Source organism: Colletotrichum gloeosporioides, assembly GCF_011800055.1.
Source record: "Colletotrichum gloeosporioides strain Lc1 chromosome Unknown consensus_74, whole genome shotgun sequence".
Taxonomy (NCBI): Eukaryota; Fungi; Ascomycota; class Sordariomycetes; order Glomerellales; family Glomerellaceae; genus Colletotrichum; species Colletotrichum gloeosporioides.
The window spans coordinates 585,096-603,949 of record NW_025544719.1 but is presented as its reverse complement, the minus strand read 5'-3'; the positions used below and the strand labels follow the sequence as shown (position 1 = coordinate 603,949).

At 54.9% G+C, this 18,854-nt stretch overlaps 5 protein-coding genes across 5 annotated transcripts; 3 read left to right on the top strand and 2 right to left on the bottom strand.

Moving 5' to 3' along the window:
• Window positions 1-267: 267 nt before the first annotated feature.
• GCG54_00003517 (putative beta-galactosidase E) lies at window positions 268-3,632 on the top strand (the record flags this gene model as incomplete). The annotated part of the gene is made up of 6 exons (XM_045403590.1): window positions 268-299; window positions 344-1,173; window positions 1,227-1,356; window positions 1,414-1,522; window positions 1,578-3,348; window positions 3,415-3,632. The coding sequence occupies 6 exons, from the start codon at window positions 268-270 to the stop codon at window positions 3,630-3,632; spliced, it is 3,090 nt and encodes a 1,029-aa protein (XP_045259778.1).
• A 321-nt stretch (window positions 3,633-3,953) lies between these two features.
• Window positions 3,954-5,270, bottom strand: GCG54_00003516 (Mitochondrial GTP/GDP carrier protein 1; the record flags this gene model as incomplete). The annotated part of the gene is made up of 7 exons (XM_045403589.1): window positions 3,954-4,037; window positions 4,098-4,352; window positions 4,408-4,585; window positions 4,651-4,898; window positions 4,972-5,013; window positions 5,074-5,111; window positions 5,207-5,270. The coding sequence occupies 7 exons, from the start codon at window positions 5,268-5,270 to the stop codon at window positions 3,954-3,956; spliced, it is 909 nt and encodes a 302-aa protein (XP_045259777.1).
• Window positions 5,271-5,780: 510 nt separating this feature from the next.
• Window positions 5,781-7,938, bottom strand: GCG54_00003515 (DNA-directed RNA polymerase III subunit RPC3; the record flags this gene model as incomplete). Its single annotated transcript, XM_045403588.1, has 4 exons — window positions 5,781-6,929; window positions 6,978-7,718; window positions 7,816-7,878; window positions 7,930-7,938. The coding sequence occupies 4 exons, from the start codon at window positions 7,936-7,938 to the stop codon at window positions 5,781-5,783; spliced, it is 1,962 nt and encodes a 653-aa protein (XP_045259776.1).
• A 781-nt stretch (window positions 7,939-8,719) lies between these two features.
• On the top strand, window positions 8,720-10,301 carry GCG54_00003514 (Cytochrome b-c1 complex subunit 2; the record flags this gene model as incomplete). The annotated part of the gene is made up of 4 exons (XM_045403587.1): window positions 8,720-8,980; window positions 9,070-9,244; window positions 9,305-10,143; window positions 10,206-10,301. The coding sequence occupies 4 exons, from the start codon at window positions 8,720-8,722 to the stop codon at window positions 10,299-10,301; spliced, it is 1,371 nt and encodes a 456-aa protein (XP_045259775.1).
• A 2,608-nt stretch (window positions 10,302-12,909) lies between these two features.
• On the top strand, window positions 12,910-15,947 carry GCG54_00003513 (uncharacterized protein; the record flags this gene model as incomplete). Its single annotated transcript, XM_045403586.1, has 4 exons — window positions 12,910-13,024; window positions 13,076-13,454; window positions 13,512-15,682; window positions 15,736-15,947. 4 exons carry the CDS (start codon window positions 12,910-12,912, stop codon window positions 15,945-15,947), a joined length of 2,877 nt encoding a protein of 958 aa, XP_045259774.1.
• Between the last annotated feature and the right edge of the window lie 2,907 nt (window positions 15,948-18,854).

Sequence of the window (18,854 nt, the reverse complement as noted above, 5' to 3'; positions counted from 1 at the left end):
ATTGTGAATGCGAAAGCGAACCGCTTTGGTGGCTGAGCGAGGCATCATTGCTTCTCGGGGTAGACTATGACGAGGTACAACCCTCAGTCAACCTCTGAGAAGCGCACCAAGGCGGAGCCAGCTCTTCTCATCGCACGGCATGATGAATATAACCCTCGAGCCATGGTCAATGAGAGTAGCTAGCTGTACGCGGATATTCTTCCTGATTTTTCGATCCACGATCGAGAATGCCCGTCTTGAACATGGAGAGAAGACAAGAATTGCACCATGCGAGGGAAAGAATCAGCAAAACCTCTCAAGTATAAGTGTTCGCCATCTGCAACCCCCGAAAATGGTTTCTTAGAACGTTCTCTTCACCTATCACCTCATCGCCAATCTTTCGCCGTGATATCGTTGAAATGAGGCCTCATCTCTTCAGTTTGCTTGCTCTCCTGCTACTCCCCTGGGCCCAAGCTCTGATCACCCGAGCAAACAGCACGGCCCCAAGTCAAGATGTAGTGACGTGGGACAACCACTCCCTATTCATCAATGGCGAAAGAATCATCATCATGTCTGGGGAGTTCCATCCTTGGCGCCTCCCCTCTCCAGGCCTATGGCTCGATGTCTTCCAAAAAATCAAAGCTCTGGGTTACAATGGAGTTTCCTTCTATGTCAACTGGGCCCTTGTCGAAGGTCATCCTGGAGAGGTTCTCATGGATGGAATCTTTGACCTGCAGCCCTTCATAGACGCCGCCGTCGAAGCGGGGCTCTATCTCATTGCCAGGCCCGGGCCATATGTCAACTCGGAGCTGTCTGGCGGCGGATTCCCTGGATGGCTCCAACGAAACAAGGGCGAGTTGAGATCCATGGCGCCTGACTACCTCAACGCTACTTCTACCTATGTTTCCAAGGTTTTGGAAGTCATTTCTGCAGCTCAGGTCACAAAAGGGGGCCCTGTCATATTGGTCCAGCCAGAGAACGAGTACAGCTTGGCAAACATACCGAACATCGCAGAGTCTTACAAAGTTCTCGACCCAAAATACATGGAATTTATGAAGAACCAGTTCCGGGAAAATGGTATTGGACTACCCCTGATCAGTAACGACGCCTTTCCTTTGGGAAACTGGGCACCTGGATCTGGCGAGGGGGAATTGGATATCTATGCTCACGACACATACCCCCTTTACGGGGGATGTGAGTCTGCCAATATGTGAGATAATAGACTCAAAAGCTGACTCGCTTCCCAGGTGGCGACCCGGCGAACTGGACATCCCTGACCCCATTGAGTCTTACATACACCTACCAGAACCATTTCCAACAAAGCCCGAGTACGCCTTACGCAATCTTGGAGTACCAAGGCGGCGCACCCGACCCTTGGTAGGTCGAACTCATCACTGCCACTTTACAATCGGGAACACAGCTAAACAGATACAGGGGTGGCGTTGGACTCGACAAGTGTGCAGCGCAAATCAACCAAGACTTCGCCCGTGTCTTCCTTAAAGACCTCATTGGTCGATCTATTAAAATCCTCAACCTCTACATGGTAAGTCAGTACCCTCAGTCTATTTCCTTCAGAATAGACCTGACAGACCGAGCAGACATTCGGCGGCACAAACTGGGGCAATATGGGACACCCGGAGGGCTACACCTCCTACGATCATGGCGCCTCTATCCGCGAGAACCGCGGCATCGATCGCGAAAAATACAGCGAGGCGAAGCTCCAGGCGCATTGGCTGCATGTCTCCAAGGCCTACCAGACTTCCATACCCGAAAATGCTACGACGTCGGAGTTTGTCAATACCCCTGAATTGCAAGTCATCCCAGTGTCAAGCAATGACACGCGGTTCTATGTGCTCCGTCATGTCCAGTACGACACCTTCGAGAGAACTGGTTACACGTTCAGTGTGCCCACGACTTACGGCAATGTGACAATTCCAATGTTGGGCGGTGAGCTGTCCCTCCACGGGCGCGACTCAAAGATCCACGTCACGGATTACGACGTCGGCGGTGTCAATCTGGTTTACTCTTCTGGCGAAATCTTTACTTGGAAGAAGTATCAAGACAAGAGGCTGCTGATTCTATACGGCGGAGACGGCGAAGAACATGAGTTTGCCGTACCGTCGTCGTTGGGAGAGCCGACCTTCGAGGACGGGGCCGATGTGACGAGCTACGAGATTGACCGACTGCGTATTGTTCACTGGAAAGTCCAGAAATCTCGGCGAGTTGTACACTTTGACGGTCTGGAGGTTCATCTTCTTTGGAGAAACGACGCTTATAAGCACTGGGTTGTTGATCTCCCCGACCCGGCGACGGGAGTCATCTCGCCAAGGGAAGGCGAAGATTCTGTCATTGTCAGAGGACCATATCTCGTGCGCAACGCAACCTTTTCCGACAACACTCTCCATCTGACTGGAGATGTTAACGAGACCACAACGCTGGAGATCCTCGGCGGCGTTCCCGAGAATGCCTCTCTTACCTTCAACGGCCAGCCTGTTGAGCCTCTCCGACGAACTGGCGGACGAATTGAGGCCGACATCACCTTTCAAACACCAGACCTCGCACTTCCGGACCTTCAGTCCCTGAAATGGCATTCCATCAACTCTCTCCCTGAGATCCAACCCGACTATGATGATTCCGCCTGGCAGCCGGCGTCCTTGACCCAGTCCAACAACCCACGAAATCTCACAACCCCAACGTCTCTCTATTGCAGTGAATACGGCTACCACGGCGGCTCCCTCATATACCGCGGTCACTTCACCGCTTCCGGCGCCGAGTCCCTCTTCAACATCACCACTTCCGGTGGACAAGCATATGGACATTCGATCTGGCTCGACAATAACTTTGTCGGCTCGTTCAATGGGGACCCGCACGTGTCCAACTTCACCCAAGAATTCCAACTTCAACCCCTGGATGAAGGAAGCGATCACATATTGACTGTGGTGATTGATCACATGGGTATGCCGATGAACTTCTACGTTCACTCCGAGGCGATGAAAACGCCCCGCGGGATCCTCGACTACTCTCTCGCCGGGCACCAGCAGTCTGATATCAAATGGAAATTGACCGGGAACTTTGGAGGCGAGGAGTACGTTGAAAAGACGCGAGGGCCGCTGAATGAGGGAGCGATGTATGCTGAGCGGCAGGGGTATCATCTCCCCGGCGCGCCGTCTTCGAACTGGACGGTTGCGTCCCCCTTGGAGGGTATCACGAGCGCGGGCATTCAATTCTATACGACGACATTTGACTTGGATATGCCGGCTGGTTACGATATCCCGCTTAGCTTTGTGTTCGAGAACGTGACGAGCGAGGGGAAGCCGGCGATCTTCCGAACGCAGCTGTTTGTGAACGGGTATCAATTTGGTGAATACGGTAAGATCATGGCCTTTACAACCTCCGCATCTTCTGGGAATCTGGGATAACTAACTTGCTGTGTAGTCAACCATCTCGGCCCGCAGACTCGCTTTCCTGTTCCAGAGGGTATATTAAACTACAACGGCATGAACACTGTCGCAATCACCTTGTGGGCATTTGAAGCGACTGGAGCTCGCCTTCAGGGCCTCCAAATCTCCGCGGACCATATCATTCAGTCAGGCTATCGAAAGCCGAGCCAGACGAAACAGCCAGGCTGGGAGGCAAGATTGGGAGCTTATTGAGGACCAAGTCCTGGCGCGAGGGCTTCAAGATCAATCTCCGGGGCAATGGACGTCGTTATTTTGATTCTTGTATTTATTAAAACAGAGGTGATTTTTCTTCATCAGATCGGATCCTAATTGTTGTACATTATCTGGCCGCGAACCCACCTTCTTTTGGGCGGTCGCTAACGCAAGTCTCTTGTCTTCTCATCTATAACCCTTTTGTCGTTGAAGTCTTTGCCGCAACCGACCGTTTTGTTTTTCAGGCTCAACCCCAGACTCCTCGTCTATCCATCAAACGCCGTGCCTCGTCGAGGCTCTTTGTATGTAGTTTAGTGTTATTTATTTAAGCATGTTGTCGAAAGCAGGGATAAGGGTCTGCGCCAGCCAGAAGGAGAAGACCAGCTTGGGACCAGTCATGAGGAGCTAGAGAGGCAAGTTATTAGCTGATGCACAACACCAGGCACGAACGGAGTGTCTGTTTACCTTGGGGACCAATCCCTTGAAGAAGGCGGTAGCACCCTCGTTCTTCATCATGTTGGAGATGATCCTGAAGCCGGTCTCGGGGTTCTCGAAGTTGCGGTTCTGGATACGGGTCTTGATAACATCGAGGGGAGCGGAGACGAGGAGAGATGCGGAGGCACCGGCGATGGAGGCGATGAAGTTCTGGAACCACGAGGCCTTGTTGTAGTCGCTTAGGCCGAACATGTACTCCTTGGTGAAGGCGGAACCACCGAACAGCTGTTGTTGCGATTAGCCATGTGCCTTGACCATGCTAGGTTTGTGTTGTACATACCGCGAAGGAACCAGGAGCGTTACGGGCGGCAGTCCAGCCCCATCCTCTGTACAGGCCGAAGCCCTCGTCGGCGACGATCTTGAGGACACCACGGCCGCGGAAGGCCTCGGGGTTGGTCTGTCTCTTGATCTTCAGGACGTCCAAGGGGAGGAGGACAATCTCTCCAATTCCGATCAAACTGTTGCCGTCGGCCGTCAGTCGCCAAACTTAAATTGCGCAATGGTGGGGTATCTGTCGACTCACCTGCCGGCGGTGGAGTGCATGATGGCCTTGCCAGTCTTCTTGCCGAAGGCATTCTCAAAGTCCTTTCCGTAGTGCTGGTTCAGGAAGTCCCTGGCGACGGGCTGACCGCCGTACTTGTATATTCTTTGCAGAACCTTGTAACCGGCGGCGTAGCCCAGACCGGGAAAAAGCGACACGAACTTGCGACCGAGCGGGGCAGAGGCCTTGTCCTTGAAGATGACGGCGTTAAGCTGGTCCATACCAGAAACCTTGAGGTGGATGGTTGTGTCAGCTTTGCGGCCTCAACGTCTAGTTCGGGGATCCTTCGTTGTGTTGGTGTACCTTGGTCTGGTTGCTCATCAATCGCTTCGCGATGGTGTCGACCTAGAGCTCCATGTTAGTTCCCCATCCATCATGATTGCTGTTTGGTGAAGAGAAACTTACGGGGTGGAAGACAGCCAATTCGGCAATACCAGCGGAACCTGTGAGAATCGTTTCGTCAGCGCGGCCGAGCTTTCACCTGTGTCGAAGACACGGGCGCAAAGGGCCAAAAAAAAAAAAAAAAAAGTGCTCGTACCGGAACCCAGGAGTCGCGCAGTGTTCGACTCCTTCTCCTTTCCTCCGGCCATAGGGGGAGACATCTTGAATTTATATAAACAAAAAAGGTTACCGAAGTAGTATAGATATCCCTAGTTGGAGATGTTCAGGCTCCGGAGGTTTGTCGTCGATTGGCACGGCGCTCGAGGGGAGGAGGGGATGGGTCGCGGGGAGCAAGACAAGTTTTCGACGACTGCTGGGAAATTTTTACTCACAGGTCACCACACTGCCCGAACTCGCAGCTTAATTTTTGGCCCTGCAAGGACAGGGACCCCTGTTCGCCGAGCGCCGGGAAGTGGAGACGGTACTAGCACGCCAGCTCTCGGTACCGCACCTAGCTCCGACCGACCCCGTCGTTCAATTGCGACGCCGACTTTCATCACAACTGGGATTGGCTCATAATTGTGCTTCAGATAGATAGTTCAGAGCCGAAAAACTCCAATGTACTAGATCGCGACCGTCAGAACGGCGATGCTTCGTCTTTTTTTCGGGGGTATCTATCTTCTTTTCCTTACTGTAACCCTGAATATACATGTACCGATGCAAATCCTCATCTAATAGTCTCTGAACACAGACACAAGGTCATCCAGTCTCATGACATGGCCGAGGAGCTTGCTCTGCAGGTCCAAGAAAGTGCTGTACTTGTTGTAGTGCTCCGCAGTCATGACCTCTTCCTCTTTACCCTTCACGTCCCGTCTTTCCACGAAAGACAGAATGTTACGCTCGCGGTATCGGTGCACCTCGAGATTCTGGAGGCATCGAAGCATCGTCTTGTAATAGTCGTCGACGAGCTGACTTTCGATCCTCTCAATATCAAAGAACCAGAAAAACATTGTTCTTGTCGCGGTCCTGCTGGCATCTTTGGGAACTTCCTGCACATCGACGAAACCAGCCATTTGCATCGCAAGCATTTTGCCCTGGACATCTTGCTTCTTCATGAGAGCAAGCGAAGGGAGCATCTTCTCGTCCAGCTTGCCCTTGTCACGGAGAATTCGTGTCAATCGAAGTCCATGCCTTCCGAATGACTGCTCAATAACAGCATCCACCTCCGTTTGTTTCAACCCTTCCATCAAAGGCTTGAAGTCCACCGTCCATTGTCCTCGGCCTTGACTACCGCAGTGACGCAAGAAGCCCTGTCTGCTTTCCGCCAACAGTAGTAGATGCTGCCGCATTTGATCAAGTCGGTTGCCACCAGGGACATCTTCAAATTTGACCTTGGTTTCTCTAGATCCCTCGCCATCATCTTCAGTATCGCTGTCGGAGCCATCTCGCCGAGTACCGTTCGTCTGTCCACGAGCAGGAGCTCGCGCGGCTCTCGGGCTTTCGTCAAATGAATCATCCGAATCATACATCAATGGGCCTGGTGCTGCCCTGATCTTTTCGGCGCTTCTAAAGTCGATCTGATCCTGTGTGGCCTTACCAACTCCCAGAGAAACGTCAACGGAATCGTCGAGATTGTCGAGTATTTCGAGACTCGTTATGGTGACTTGTCGTGAGTTCGAGCCAGGACCGTCACCCTCATTATCGGTGTCGATCCTTGGGTCGAGCTGACATCGAGACATTTGCTGTGTCAAGAGACGCAGTGCGGTGTGGTAAACCTGGCCGGTGATTTCACCGAATGCATCGGCAGCGTACTGGGCGAGTCGCTGGTTTCGCAATTCAACTAGACACTTTTCGGTGTTGACTCTGAGAACAATGTGCGGCTATTTCAGTCAGCAAGATGCAAACTGAACGTCAATGGGACAACTGACCTCAAGCTCGGAGACGTCGTCATCGTACTCCGACGCCTCCCTTTTTCCCTTACCATTCGCGAGCCTCCTTCGCTTGGTCGGGAACATGCCGCCTCGGCCGATTTGGCGCTTCAGCTTCTTGCTCTCTTCCCGAGCTTCTCGAAGACGCTTCGAAACTTCAGTCTGCATCAACTCCTTGTTGCGCGCTGTTGTTCTCTCGCCCGGGGGTGCTTTCGTAACTTCCTCCTCGATCTCCCGATAAACGTCCTCCGGATTTCTGAATGTCTTCGGCCCGACCTGGTCCACAATCTCTGCTGCAACCAAGCGGTTCAGGATAGCGTGAATATCGACGAACGAATGCGAGTGGCCATTGGTCTTCGGCTTCGGTCCATCTCCATTGGCATGGCCGTTTGTGTACTCGCCATTTATGCCTGCCCCGTTTCTCGCCTCGAAAGCTTGCGCGAGATCCGATACCCTTGCGTGTCCTAGTTGCATGATCGTCTGTACTACCTCCTGCTCGGCGGCGCCATACTCGATTCCGACCATCTCGATGATCTTTCCCGTTCTGCAGAGGTTGTAACATCCATCGGGATTGGCTTCGTAGATGCCGGTCGTGTTGCTGGAATCGGATTGATGATATACAAGGCTCTGCTGCACAAGAACCGCAAGGCCGTGTCGCAGCTGACGTGGGTTCAATCCGGTGGATTGGACAAGGGTCGCGATATTCGATCTGCCTTTGCTAAACAGGACGGCTAAAATTCGCTGATGCAACACCACATGTCAGCACGATTTGCGACGCATTGCAATGGAGTGATGCGATTGATGCACTCGCAGCAAAAATCGATAGGAACATCCTTACCGCTGGCAGCTCACCGCATATGTCGTTGACGAGGTGAGCGCAAAGCTCCGCGCCGTGTTTTGTCTGAAAAAGAGGTCAGAAACGGGATTATGGCGATGGGATGCAAGGACTTACCACCAGCATTGTGAATGCGGTTCGGTTCGATCGACTCTAGAGATTCTCTCACTATCCCTAGAGCTGCAATAGAGGCTACCTCGAAGGCATTGAAATAATGCAAGGCCGGTGCTGTGGTAGGAATAGCACTCGGCTGGAGTAATGCTGATATTGCTGTCGCAGAGTATGTCGCGTCCGGGTGACAGAGAGACTGAATAGAGTATGGAACTTTTTTTTTCTGAGCGGCGGGCCACTCAAGGCGGGGTGGGGGACAAGGTCGAAGGAAAGCGCCGAGTCACCGGCACAGTCATGGAGCTTGGTGGTGCCTGAGTCCCAATGGTGACTCTGATGTGGGTGTGAGTCGTGGCTAGAACTCAGGAACGGACAAGGTACTTTTAGTGCGGTGCCACACCTTGCGATGGAGGCTTATGTAAGACCCGATCTTCGTCTGCACCTAAGAAAAGAATTGCAGACGTCAATTGGCTTTGAGATGACGGGAGCTGTGTGGCTGCTGCCAGCGCCCTCTGCTCACCAGCCTCATGCCGCGCAGGGTGCAGTCCTTACATAATGCAAATCTACAACGTCAAAAGCACAATAGTGGGGTCGGCGGAGGTAATCAGCCGCACGCTCATTGGCAGCTCGGGAAGAAGGCAAGTTTTTATCACGTGATAAGAAGAGTGACCCGTAGCTAACCTCGTTCGATGGATCGAAAATTGGTCGGGATTGTAACGAGGCACTTTCTGTTGAAGCTCCGACGAATTGAGCGTCACGCAAATCGGAACTGCCAATTCACGGCAACCCCATCACCGCAATGATTTCTAGACCGACTCTTGCGAGGTCTGCGCAGCAGGCTCTCCGCAACTCGAGCTGTGCTCGCACAATCTCGGGTCGCCGCTTCGCCAGCGCCTCTGCTGGTTCCGGCGCCTTCGAGACCTCCGATGCTGCTGGTCTCAAGGTTGCTGCCAGAGAGTCTCAGGGCCCTACTACCAAGCTGGCTATTGTAGCCAAGGCCGGTACCAGATACCAGCCTCTTCCCGGTCTGGCCGCTGGTCTTGAGTCCTTTGCCTTCAAGGTATGGATTCATTGCGATACCACCCTTTCAACCCGTCATTGGACCGGGCAATATAGACAAAATGCGCTGACATGCTTTCCGATCGACAGAACACACAAAAGCGCTCTGGACTGCGCATTATCCGCGAATCCGAACTCCTCGGCAGCCAATTGGCCGCTTACCACACCCGCGAAGCCCTGGTCCTCGAGGCCAGCTTCTTCCGCGATGACCTTCCCTACTTCACGGAACTTCTCGCCGAGGTTGTTTCTGAGACCAAGTTCACCAGTGAGAATGGCCGATATGCTTGGTAAATATGCAGCGTGCCTTGGCTAATGGCTGTTATAGCGCACGAGTTCCACGAGGAGGTCCAGCCCGTCCTTCGCCTGAAGCAGTCTGGTGTCAGCGCTGCCGCCCAGGCTCTCGACAACGCCCACTCCGTCGCTTTCCACTCCGGCCTTGGCTCTCCCTTCAACCTGACGCCCTCGATTCCCATCAAGCCCTACCTGAGCGAGACCGCCGTTGCCGACTTCGCTGATGCCGCCTACGCCAAGCCCAACATTGCCCTGGTTGCCGACGGTGCTTCCGCCGCCAATGTCTCCAAGTGGGCTCAGCAGTTCTTCAAGCAGGTCCCCGCCGCCTCCTCCGGAAAGCTTTCCCTGAACTCCGCTGCCACCAAGTACTTCGGTGGTGAGTCGCGTACCTACAGCGCCAACGGCAATGCCCTGGTCATCGCCTTCCCCGGTGCCGTCAACGGCCAGGCCTCCCCCGAGCTCGCCGTTCTCGCTGCTCTGCTCGGCGGCAAGTCCAACATCAAGTGGTCCCCTGGTTTCAGCTTGATTTCCAAGGCTCTCGGCCCCGCTCCGGGCGTCTCTACTTCGACCACCAACTTCGCCTACTCTGATGCTGGCCTCCTGGCTGTTCAGCTTTCCGGATCTGCCGCCGGCATCCGCAAGGCCGCTGAGGAGACCGTCAAGGCTCTCAAGACCATCTCCGAGGGTACCGTCAGCAAGGAGGACCTGACCAAGGCTATTGCCAAGGCTAAGTTCGAGGCTCTGGAGGCCACCGAGAAGCGCAGCGGCAGCATTCTGCTCGCCGGCTCTGGCCTCGTCCACAGCGGCAAGGCTATTGACGCTGCTGAGTCCGCCAAGTCTGTCGAGTCTGTTACGGCTGAGAAGCTCAAGGCGGTAAGTATACCCGCAGCTCAACTGATTGTATGTATGACTTAGAGACTAACGAAACTCCTTAGGCGGCAAAGACGATTCTGGATGGCAAGGCTAGTGTTGCTGCGGTTGGTGATCTGTACGCTCTGCCGTATGCTGAGGAGCTTGGCCTTCGTGTGTAAGGGGCAAATTGGCCTGGCCTCGCGATAGTCGAACGATCCGTGTATCAACAGTCAAGCATTTGCGGTAGATTGGGGAAATGTATCCTTTGTGAACATATGTAGTAGAATTTTCTTGTGTCTGCCTAGCTTGTCTGATTCCCCCCCTATGCCATATCCCACATTTAATGAGCTCGTCTGAAATTTCATCCGACGAATGCACTCTACTCAGCATGCATCTTTGCCAGGAGCGAGATGGACAGTGAAGTATATTGTTAACGGTGGAATCCTTCATTTTTGAGTGAAATTACAGATGGGATGATCCCACAGTGTGAAGTTGTGTTTATAGCGGGTGTGTCGATCTCGTTTGTTTCGCTCACGCATGGTTGACGTAATGTACGCGGGAGGCTCCTTCATGGATGGACCCCGAGTGCAGCACAGTTGCCAATCCAGCGCTAAAGCATCCCAATGTTGAGCTGTAAGACATGGAATTGAACAGGCCGCGCTGGAATTGCAAATGGGAATTCTCTACTCTCCGAGCGAAGAGAATCGAAAGGGAGGAATGGGCACAGTCGCCCACCCAAAGCCATTTAGCGGGGGTCTATCTCGAGGTAGCACCGAAGATTGGACGGGTTGCAAGGTCATAATTGAGTTGGAGAGTCACTCCATGTACTTTGTATCAATTGCCCTGCCAAACACATCGTATAGCAACGTAACCATGTTCTAGGGTAAGTCAGCTGCTGTATCGCACTTAAGGCTCTGTTGAATGGCCGTCTGACAGGTTTCCAGCAGACTTTGGAGTTAGTACGGTTTGGTCAAAAGCCACGACGTCTCAGGGAGCGAGGGCAATAACACGGCAGTCGAGTCTTAACAGATTGTTGCTCGAAACACTGCTTTGACGTGAGGGGACGGCACAGAGCACGGTCCCCCCAATTGGGGGTTGAAGTATGTTCTTAAGTCGTTGCAGGTGCAGACGTAGATTGGCAGAGAGTGGAGGCGGCTCTCATCCTAACTGCGGCGAGGGAACAAGGGAAGGAAGAAAGGTTGAACCAGTACTTGCAGGTAAGAGAAGACATGGGAACATATCCCACAACTCTGATGCGCTTTTGATTAAGGTAGGCAACCAGCGTCACATACCTTACCTCACGGCGAAGAGGGAACCAACCCAACCTGCTGTGCTGTGGCACTGGAAGTAGAGATGTCTCGTGCTTGGTAGATTGTCCTGGCTGCAGCGGATTGGCTCGCGGGCCCGCAAACGACCAAGGGGCCACTCATCTGTGACCATCCCCCGGGAGCACTATCCGTCCCACACCACCACGCCCGCGCCTTTTCCTTCGCTAGCCCCCGTCCCCGACCTGAAAGTGACAAGGCACAGGGTACACCGCACCTCAGGGCACTTCCAAGGGCAGCAGATGTATGTACCTTTCCTGGGTTCCCGCCCTCGGTATTTTACCTACGAGGCAAGTACCAGGGATCCAAAGTTAGCATAAGGTATTGGGGGACTTTCAGGACAGGAGGCTCAGCAGGCGAGCACAGTGCACTGGAGCTGGTCACCTCCAGTGGGCACACTCGCACACACGCACGCAGTCAGTAGTGTACGGGTACCTGTGGACAGGACACAGCGGTGCGGTACCTTTACCCTCTCGCAGAGCCCACCCACCCGCCCGACCAGACGCCAGCACCGCACCAGGGAGTTGCGGTAGGGGACTGGCCGGACCGCACTGGGAAAACAAAGCCTCACCTCACCTCACCTCAACCTCCACACCCAATGCCAACTCCCTCCACGTCCTCGCCCTTTTTTCGCCCACGATCGACGCTGGTCTTCTGCGCCTGCTTCCTCCCCTAACCCTCCATTTCCAGTCGCCCAATTGCGATTTTGTTCGTGCCCTGTCTTTTTGTGCCTGGACGAAGATTTGGGGAAGCTTTCGTTTCTCTCCCCTACCCCTAAGGCCTTCGTGGAGCCTTTTTCCCCAGCACACATTCGGAGAGACCTCGACCAGGTGAGACACACAGCCCATCCCATCCACTTCCTCCCATGATTCATTCCTCTCCTGTTCCTCGAGCCCAACTTCGACATCTTCGCGACAGCCTCCCTCCTCTTCTTTCTCGCTTGTCGTACTATCGGACCTGCTTTCCTTCATCCTACGCCGCTGTCGTCCACATCTCCAACCGCTCTTGAGCTGCGACTTCCAGCTACCTGTCCTTGATGGGACTTCCCCCGCTATTCCACCAGCGAAGCTAACCCGCTCAACCTGCTCTCAGTTCAATCTGCCGAGAGCTTCGAAGCCAGTGGCAACCTTTCTGTCCGATTACACCGCCGATTTGCAACCCTCGGCAACTGTTTTCTTTCGAGCCCAACGAACCGAAGACCATCCAATTCCCGTCGCAAGGTGCGTGTTGCTGCGGAAATACCCGCCCACATCCCTCCTTCCGTGTATCGACACATATCCATCAGCTTCCAAAAGTCTACATCCTCCTCTAAGCCGCTGGATTCATCGTCGGATTATTCAAACAAAACTACAAGGAGCCGGGCTAACCCTACCTGCAGGGGACTGGAGGTCATTGGTAGTCAAGGTGGCACTGCCTTCGAAAGATCCCATTCTGTACTACCTCCACAGCCCGAGGCTGCAAGATGGTGCCCCCCAAGAAGCTGCAGAGTGAAATTGGGAACAACGGCAGCAAGAACAATATGTCCTACAACAAGAGAGATGCCGCTATGGGTAAGGCCGACGGAAAGGGCCAGAATGGTACGCACCCCTGCTCAGACACCCGACATGACGAATCTAACAGCCAACAAGGCGCTCGGTCTGGATTTCGAACCGACACCGCCATCTCCACCAACAACCGCCTGGGCAACGAGCGAGCCCTTCAGCCGTGGGTTCCAGACGCCGGCGATGGCATCGATGGGAGCTTGGAGAAGTCTTCCAGCGGCGGAGCCTGGGACCAGTTCGCCGAGAACGAGCGACTCTTCGGCTTGAAGACTGACTATGACGAGAACATCTACACTACCACCATTGACAAGAGCCATCCTCAATACCGCGAGCGCATGGCTGCCGCAGACCGCAAGGCTCGAGAGATCGAGCGAAGCCTTCCTACAACGGCTCACGTCGCTGAGGAGCGTGTGATGGACTACGTCAGTGGTGGTGGTAACGATCAGGGTGGTGACGAGGAAGACAAGTAAGAACGCTTCCTTCGCCATGTTCCGCTGCAACGTTCAACTGACAATCGATTTAGGTACAGTGGAGTCCGGCGCGACAAGTACACGCCCCCAGCCAAGCGAGCTCCTTCGTCTCAGTCTACGGTGACTGGCGCCCCTGTCGATCCCGCGATCATCTCTTCGCAGCTGAGAGCGCCGGCGAAGAAGCAAACCGCGGTCAAACCAGAGGATGCCAAGCTCCTCAACCAACTCGCAAACAAGGGCGGCGCTGCGCAGGGAGGGGAAGCTCCCAAGCCTGCTGACTCTAAACCTGCCGCCAAGCCGACTCCGAAGCAAGAGCCAGCCAAGTCAACCGAGTCGAAGCCAGCGGACGCGAAGGCCACTGCTGCGAAGGCCAACGATGCCAAGGCCGACAAATCCGCTGCTGCGGCCCGTCCCTCGGCGGCCACCAGTCGCACAATCTCTCCTCAAGTCAAGGAGGGTGCACCAAGTGCTGCCTTGACTGTGGAGCGCGATGTTCTCAACTCTTTCAAGTCGTTTGCGAGCCAACAGCGACAAAATGCAGAGAAAGTTCGGAGCAGCAAGGCCAAGGCCGACAAGGAGGTCAAGTTGACAGAGTTGAAGAAGTTTGCCGACACCTTCAAGCTGTCAACCCCCGTCCCATCCGATCTGATTGGTATCATCGCCAAGGACCCGTCCAAACAGAAAGAGATCCAGGCAAAGGCGCTCCAGAACGCTGAAGACATCGCCCGTGCCAAGGCAGACGCTGCCACAAAACCCAAGGAAACTCCGTCAAAGGATGGTGCTTCTAAGTCGGCTGCCGACACCCCGGCCACACAGTCTGCTACTACAGACACAAGAAGTGCCTCACGTCCGACTCCCACCCAGCACACAATATCTCCCTCGAATGTACCGAATCGCCATCCGAACGCTCGCCAATCTTATGCTTCTCCCCAGTACCACACCCAAACGTACCGGAACGACAGGTCAGGACAGCACATGGCGCAGCAGAATCGTCAACCGCTGGCGCAGCGTCTCCGCAACGTCGAGCAACAGAAGATGTCGCAACCGCCGGCACACCCGCATGGTGGCGGCCAGGATATGCGTCTCCCTCCAACTGGGCCGGCAAACAACAACGAGGCGTTCTCTCGACGCATCACTGGCGTTCCGAGCCACATGGGTGGAAAGTTGAACCCAAACAGCCATGAGTTCAGACCCAGTCCCTTCGCGGCGTCTTTCAACCCCAATGGTCACCCCAGTGCGGGATCTAGCCCTCGCTCCTCCGCTGCAAACAACGCGCCCACGAGCGACGCAACGACTATCGTGAGCTCGGCGCCGACTGGTCAGCTAATTCGCCGCAAGACGAAGACGGTTGATGTCAAGAAGTGCTACATCCTTGCTCACGTCAAGACATACCAACCACCCCAGGGCCGCAACTGGGATGACAACGAAGGGTTGAGACCGTCTTACGACACCCCGCCTACGTGGAGACAGGTTCAAGATAATGAGAAGCCCGATTCCACGATGCACATTACGTCCAAGGAATTTCTGGAGCGTCAATCATTCGCCTCCTCGTCCATCGCCACGCCGAACCACACGCACGTTGTTCCCAGTGCCCATCAGCATCAGCTCCCTTTCCATCTGCAGCAGCCTGCGCATGGTATGGGCCCGCGCCAGTCACCTCATATGCCGCCAATGCCGATGCAGAATCAACATGGAGGCCACGTACCTCACGGACCCTACCAAAACATGGACGATCACAGGATGATGCACTCCAACTCGGCACAGTCTTTTGCGTCGCCTCGAATGGGCCAGGTCCCTATCACCTATACGCCAGCCATGGGCTCCGCCGGTCAGGTGCCCTACAACCAGCCGATGATGCAGCCATTCGTGCCAGGCACGCCAAACATGGGCGGCTTCCGCAATTTCTCCAACAACCACCAGTACATGCCGCAACAGCCTGGTGCACCTATGGGAGGACCGATGATGCCGCAATTCATGAATCCCCAGGGGATGGTACCGGCACCTCAGATGCCAATGTACGCCGGAGGCCATGCGCAGTTCATGCCTCCGAACGCTGCGCCGCCCCAGCCTATCCCGGGATCCAACGGCTATCCTAGTCCCGGACGACCAGTCGCGCCCATGATGGCCCACCAAGGTTCGCAGCAGGGTCAACCGGTGTACGGCATGAGTCCCAACGTGCAGTACCAGCAGCCGGCCTTCACCCCGCAGCAGCCTGGCGGTCAGGGTAAGATGGTACCTGGCGCCCGCTTCCAATAAGTTGCTAACGGTTCAACTTAGTTGGCAGGGGTTACAACGGTCCGGGTCCCCAGCACTTTGGGACGAGTCCCTCCCAAATGCATTCATACGGAGCCCAGCATCGAAGTGGAAGTAACACCTACGGAGCCAAGCCCTTCAACAACCACGGACAACACCAAGGGTCTCAGCAGGGCGCGGCAGTCTCAGCCGGTGGCCCCGGGCGCGGTCCTGATGGCTCCGAGGAGGCCAAGTGAATGGTGAAAACAGCACCGTGGCAGAGGTAGACCGTCGCCGTCTGGAATGCCGCCCTTCCCAACATTTATGCCTGGTCAGCTCCCGCTGTTAATCGAATATCGTTTACCAGCTGGACTTGAGCGGACACAGGCACTTGGGCATTTTATGGCGGCAAGGGGGATTATGTTGGGGGGCCCATCCAGCGGCTGGCAACGGGGTCGATCCTGTCGCCCGAGCAATGGATGGAGGTATTCTTTCTGTGCGCCATACCATTTATCGGCAGAAAGTTACTTGTTGGCAAGAAATGATCCAGGTTATTCTTGCAGGATAGCTAGGTGATACGGAGGCGAGGGAGATGCTGCCGCTTGGATGTCACCGAGGGGGGAGGTGACTGGGTCTGGCCAGAAGTAGGAGACGATTGAGGACCAGGGAGAACGAACGTGGGGACGTTTGGCCAAGATCCGGATGCGTATCTGAAGGCTGGGTGGTGCGGACAGCTCAGCAGAGATGTGAGGGGCAGAAGCGTGAGAGCTGGCAGTTTAGGCTAGAGCCATCTATCATTAGGTGGCTTGAACATGATAAACCATTACTTCATACGCGTGCGTGTCCAACGAGTGGCTGTCGTCTGTCGCCCATGTCGGGAACAATTAGACTCTGACTGAATGCTTGAAATTTGACCACGAAGAGCAGTGTTCACCTCGGAACTGGATGGGTGGTCAAGAGAGAAGGGAGAAAAGAATGAGGGCTTCACTAGTGTTGCAGCGACAACTGGGGCGGAAACTACGGCATCAAAGCGCGCCCTGGGGCGGCAGACGAGTTTGAAAATGGAACATGATCATATGTAGTTGCTGACAATTACATGAGAGAGATCCAGGCTCACGTTAGCCGCAGGATGGTCATATTTTTGGGCGTGGCAGGGTTGAGATGACGCAGGCGGCAGAAATAAAGACAGAGTCGCATTGTGCGGGTTAGATATAGCACACACGGACAGAGACGGGGAGAGGGCTGATGTGAGAAGGTTAATGACAAGTTTATCCAATGTCAGTCGCCTGATGTAGCCGGCTGGGGTTTAAGGTATGATCGGTCGGGGCACGGCGGGATCAGATCACAGGAGAGAGGTTAAGGGACGCTCGTGGAGTTCGATTTTCGGTCAGATGTGACTACCTTTTTGCTGGGCGGCAGCGGTGGTGGGTGGAGGATGGCAGGAAACATTCTTATTCGTGGCGGCTGCACGGGGCATGCCATTTGACGGCGCATGTCGCATGTTTCAAGTCTTCACCTTTCCTAACCTGGCTGGACGTTTTACCTACTTAGCAGAGCAAGAAAAAAAAAAAATCCCCGTCACGTCACAATCGGTTCCCGGGGGAGGCTGCCGCTTGGGGAGGCGCCGGAGCGGGGACACCTGGTCAAGGAAGGGGATGCTGAGGGAAAATCGCAGATCCTGGACGATGGGACCCTTTGGCTTGGCCCACTGCGATTCCCTCATTTGCTGCTGTTCGATGTTCAGATGCCTGAAGAGCGCAACGACAACCATGCACCTCGCGGTGGTGCAGTGCTTCCAACAACACGTTCACTGCGGTGGTACAGCTTGATATGAGCGCTGTGAGGTGGTGCCACAGGGCAGGTTGAGTAAACGGGCTGAGCCAATCAGGGCAACGGGCGGCTCACCGATGCCAGGCACGCGGGCCGTCTGATTGGATCCGGTCTGGATCCGAACCGTCGAACCCGTCGTGGTGCCCCTGCTCTCTTCAGTGAGGTGCAGTGTGTCGTGCTACTTCCAGGGCAGGGAAGGAAGCTGCCCAAGGTCTCTTGGAGGGCGGCGGCGACGACGGCCAGAAGGTAGGTCGGTTTGCGCCACTTGCGCTTCAGATCTTTGGCGCGCAACTGCCGCTGTGGCCTCCCATTCGTGCATCCGTCCCTTCGCCAATGACTGGGCTGGATCAAACCTCACGTCTAGTTTCTGACCAGTGACTGCCGCTCTTTCCATGTTCATCCCACCTTTTATCGGGGCAGAAAATCAGAGACAAACGCGCCTGTCTCTGTCTCTCCTCTCTGTCAGTCTTAGCCTTAGCGTAGGCATCTTGGGCGCCCTCCCGCCGCAGTCCCCGCCGTTGGTACAAATGTGTGTGTCACTAGAGACCACGCCTTTGTGGAGCGACGACGTTGACCTGGGCCCACAATGCGGCGGCAGGCGTGGTTGGGCCGTTCTGTGCTAGGGCGCAAGGGGTGAAGACACAGGAATCTTGCGGTCCCTCTAGGCGCAAGTCGAGTTTCTCGAGGTTTTCTCGTCTGTTGGACAGGATTAAAGGGCACGGGAGAGCCGAGGGTTGCGCCCCGACGTTTGCATGGGAAAAAAGAATCCAGAGGGAGAAGGAAAGGGAGGCTTAGATTCAGAAGTATGTCGTAGGTCGTAGTCCAGACTGGATCGGCCGGCCTGGGTACAGATACTCTGAAGGGATCATGAGGATAGAAACGGCCAGCTCAGTGCTGCCAGCATCCGAATAGCCGATTGTAAGAACAGCTTGAAGCTGAGGTAGATGTACAAGTCTCTAGGAGGTATCCAGCATGCGAAGATGAGGTATCTCAAAGTAGAAGGTGCCGAAGAACCTGAACAGATCCTGAACAGTGCAGGGCAGCAGCAGGTCGACAGGGGTCGTTCCTTCCCGGCGCGAGAAGACCATGAATGGTAGGAGTGGTGTTGGCCAAGCGCAGCGCACCCCGCGACCGCCAGCCAACCCGCAGGCGGGATGGGATCACCTCTCCTCAGGGCAGAATGCAGACAGCCTGGTACCTGCACTAGAGCGGGATATCTGCAGAGTCTGGGAGGCAGACCGGCCCTTCACCCTTGCCTTCTTCGCCCTCCTCGCCCTTGACCCTGGTCCGGCGTGCCTTACCTTCCTTCGACGGGCTGGTTGACTGCGGATCTC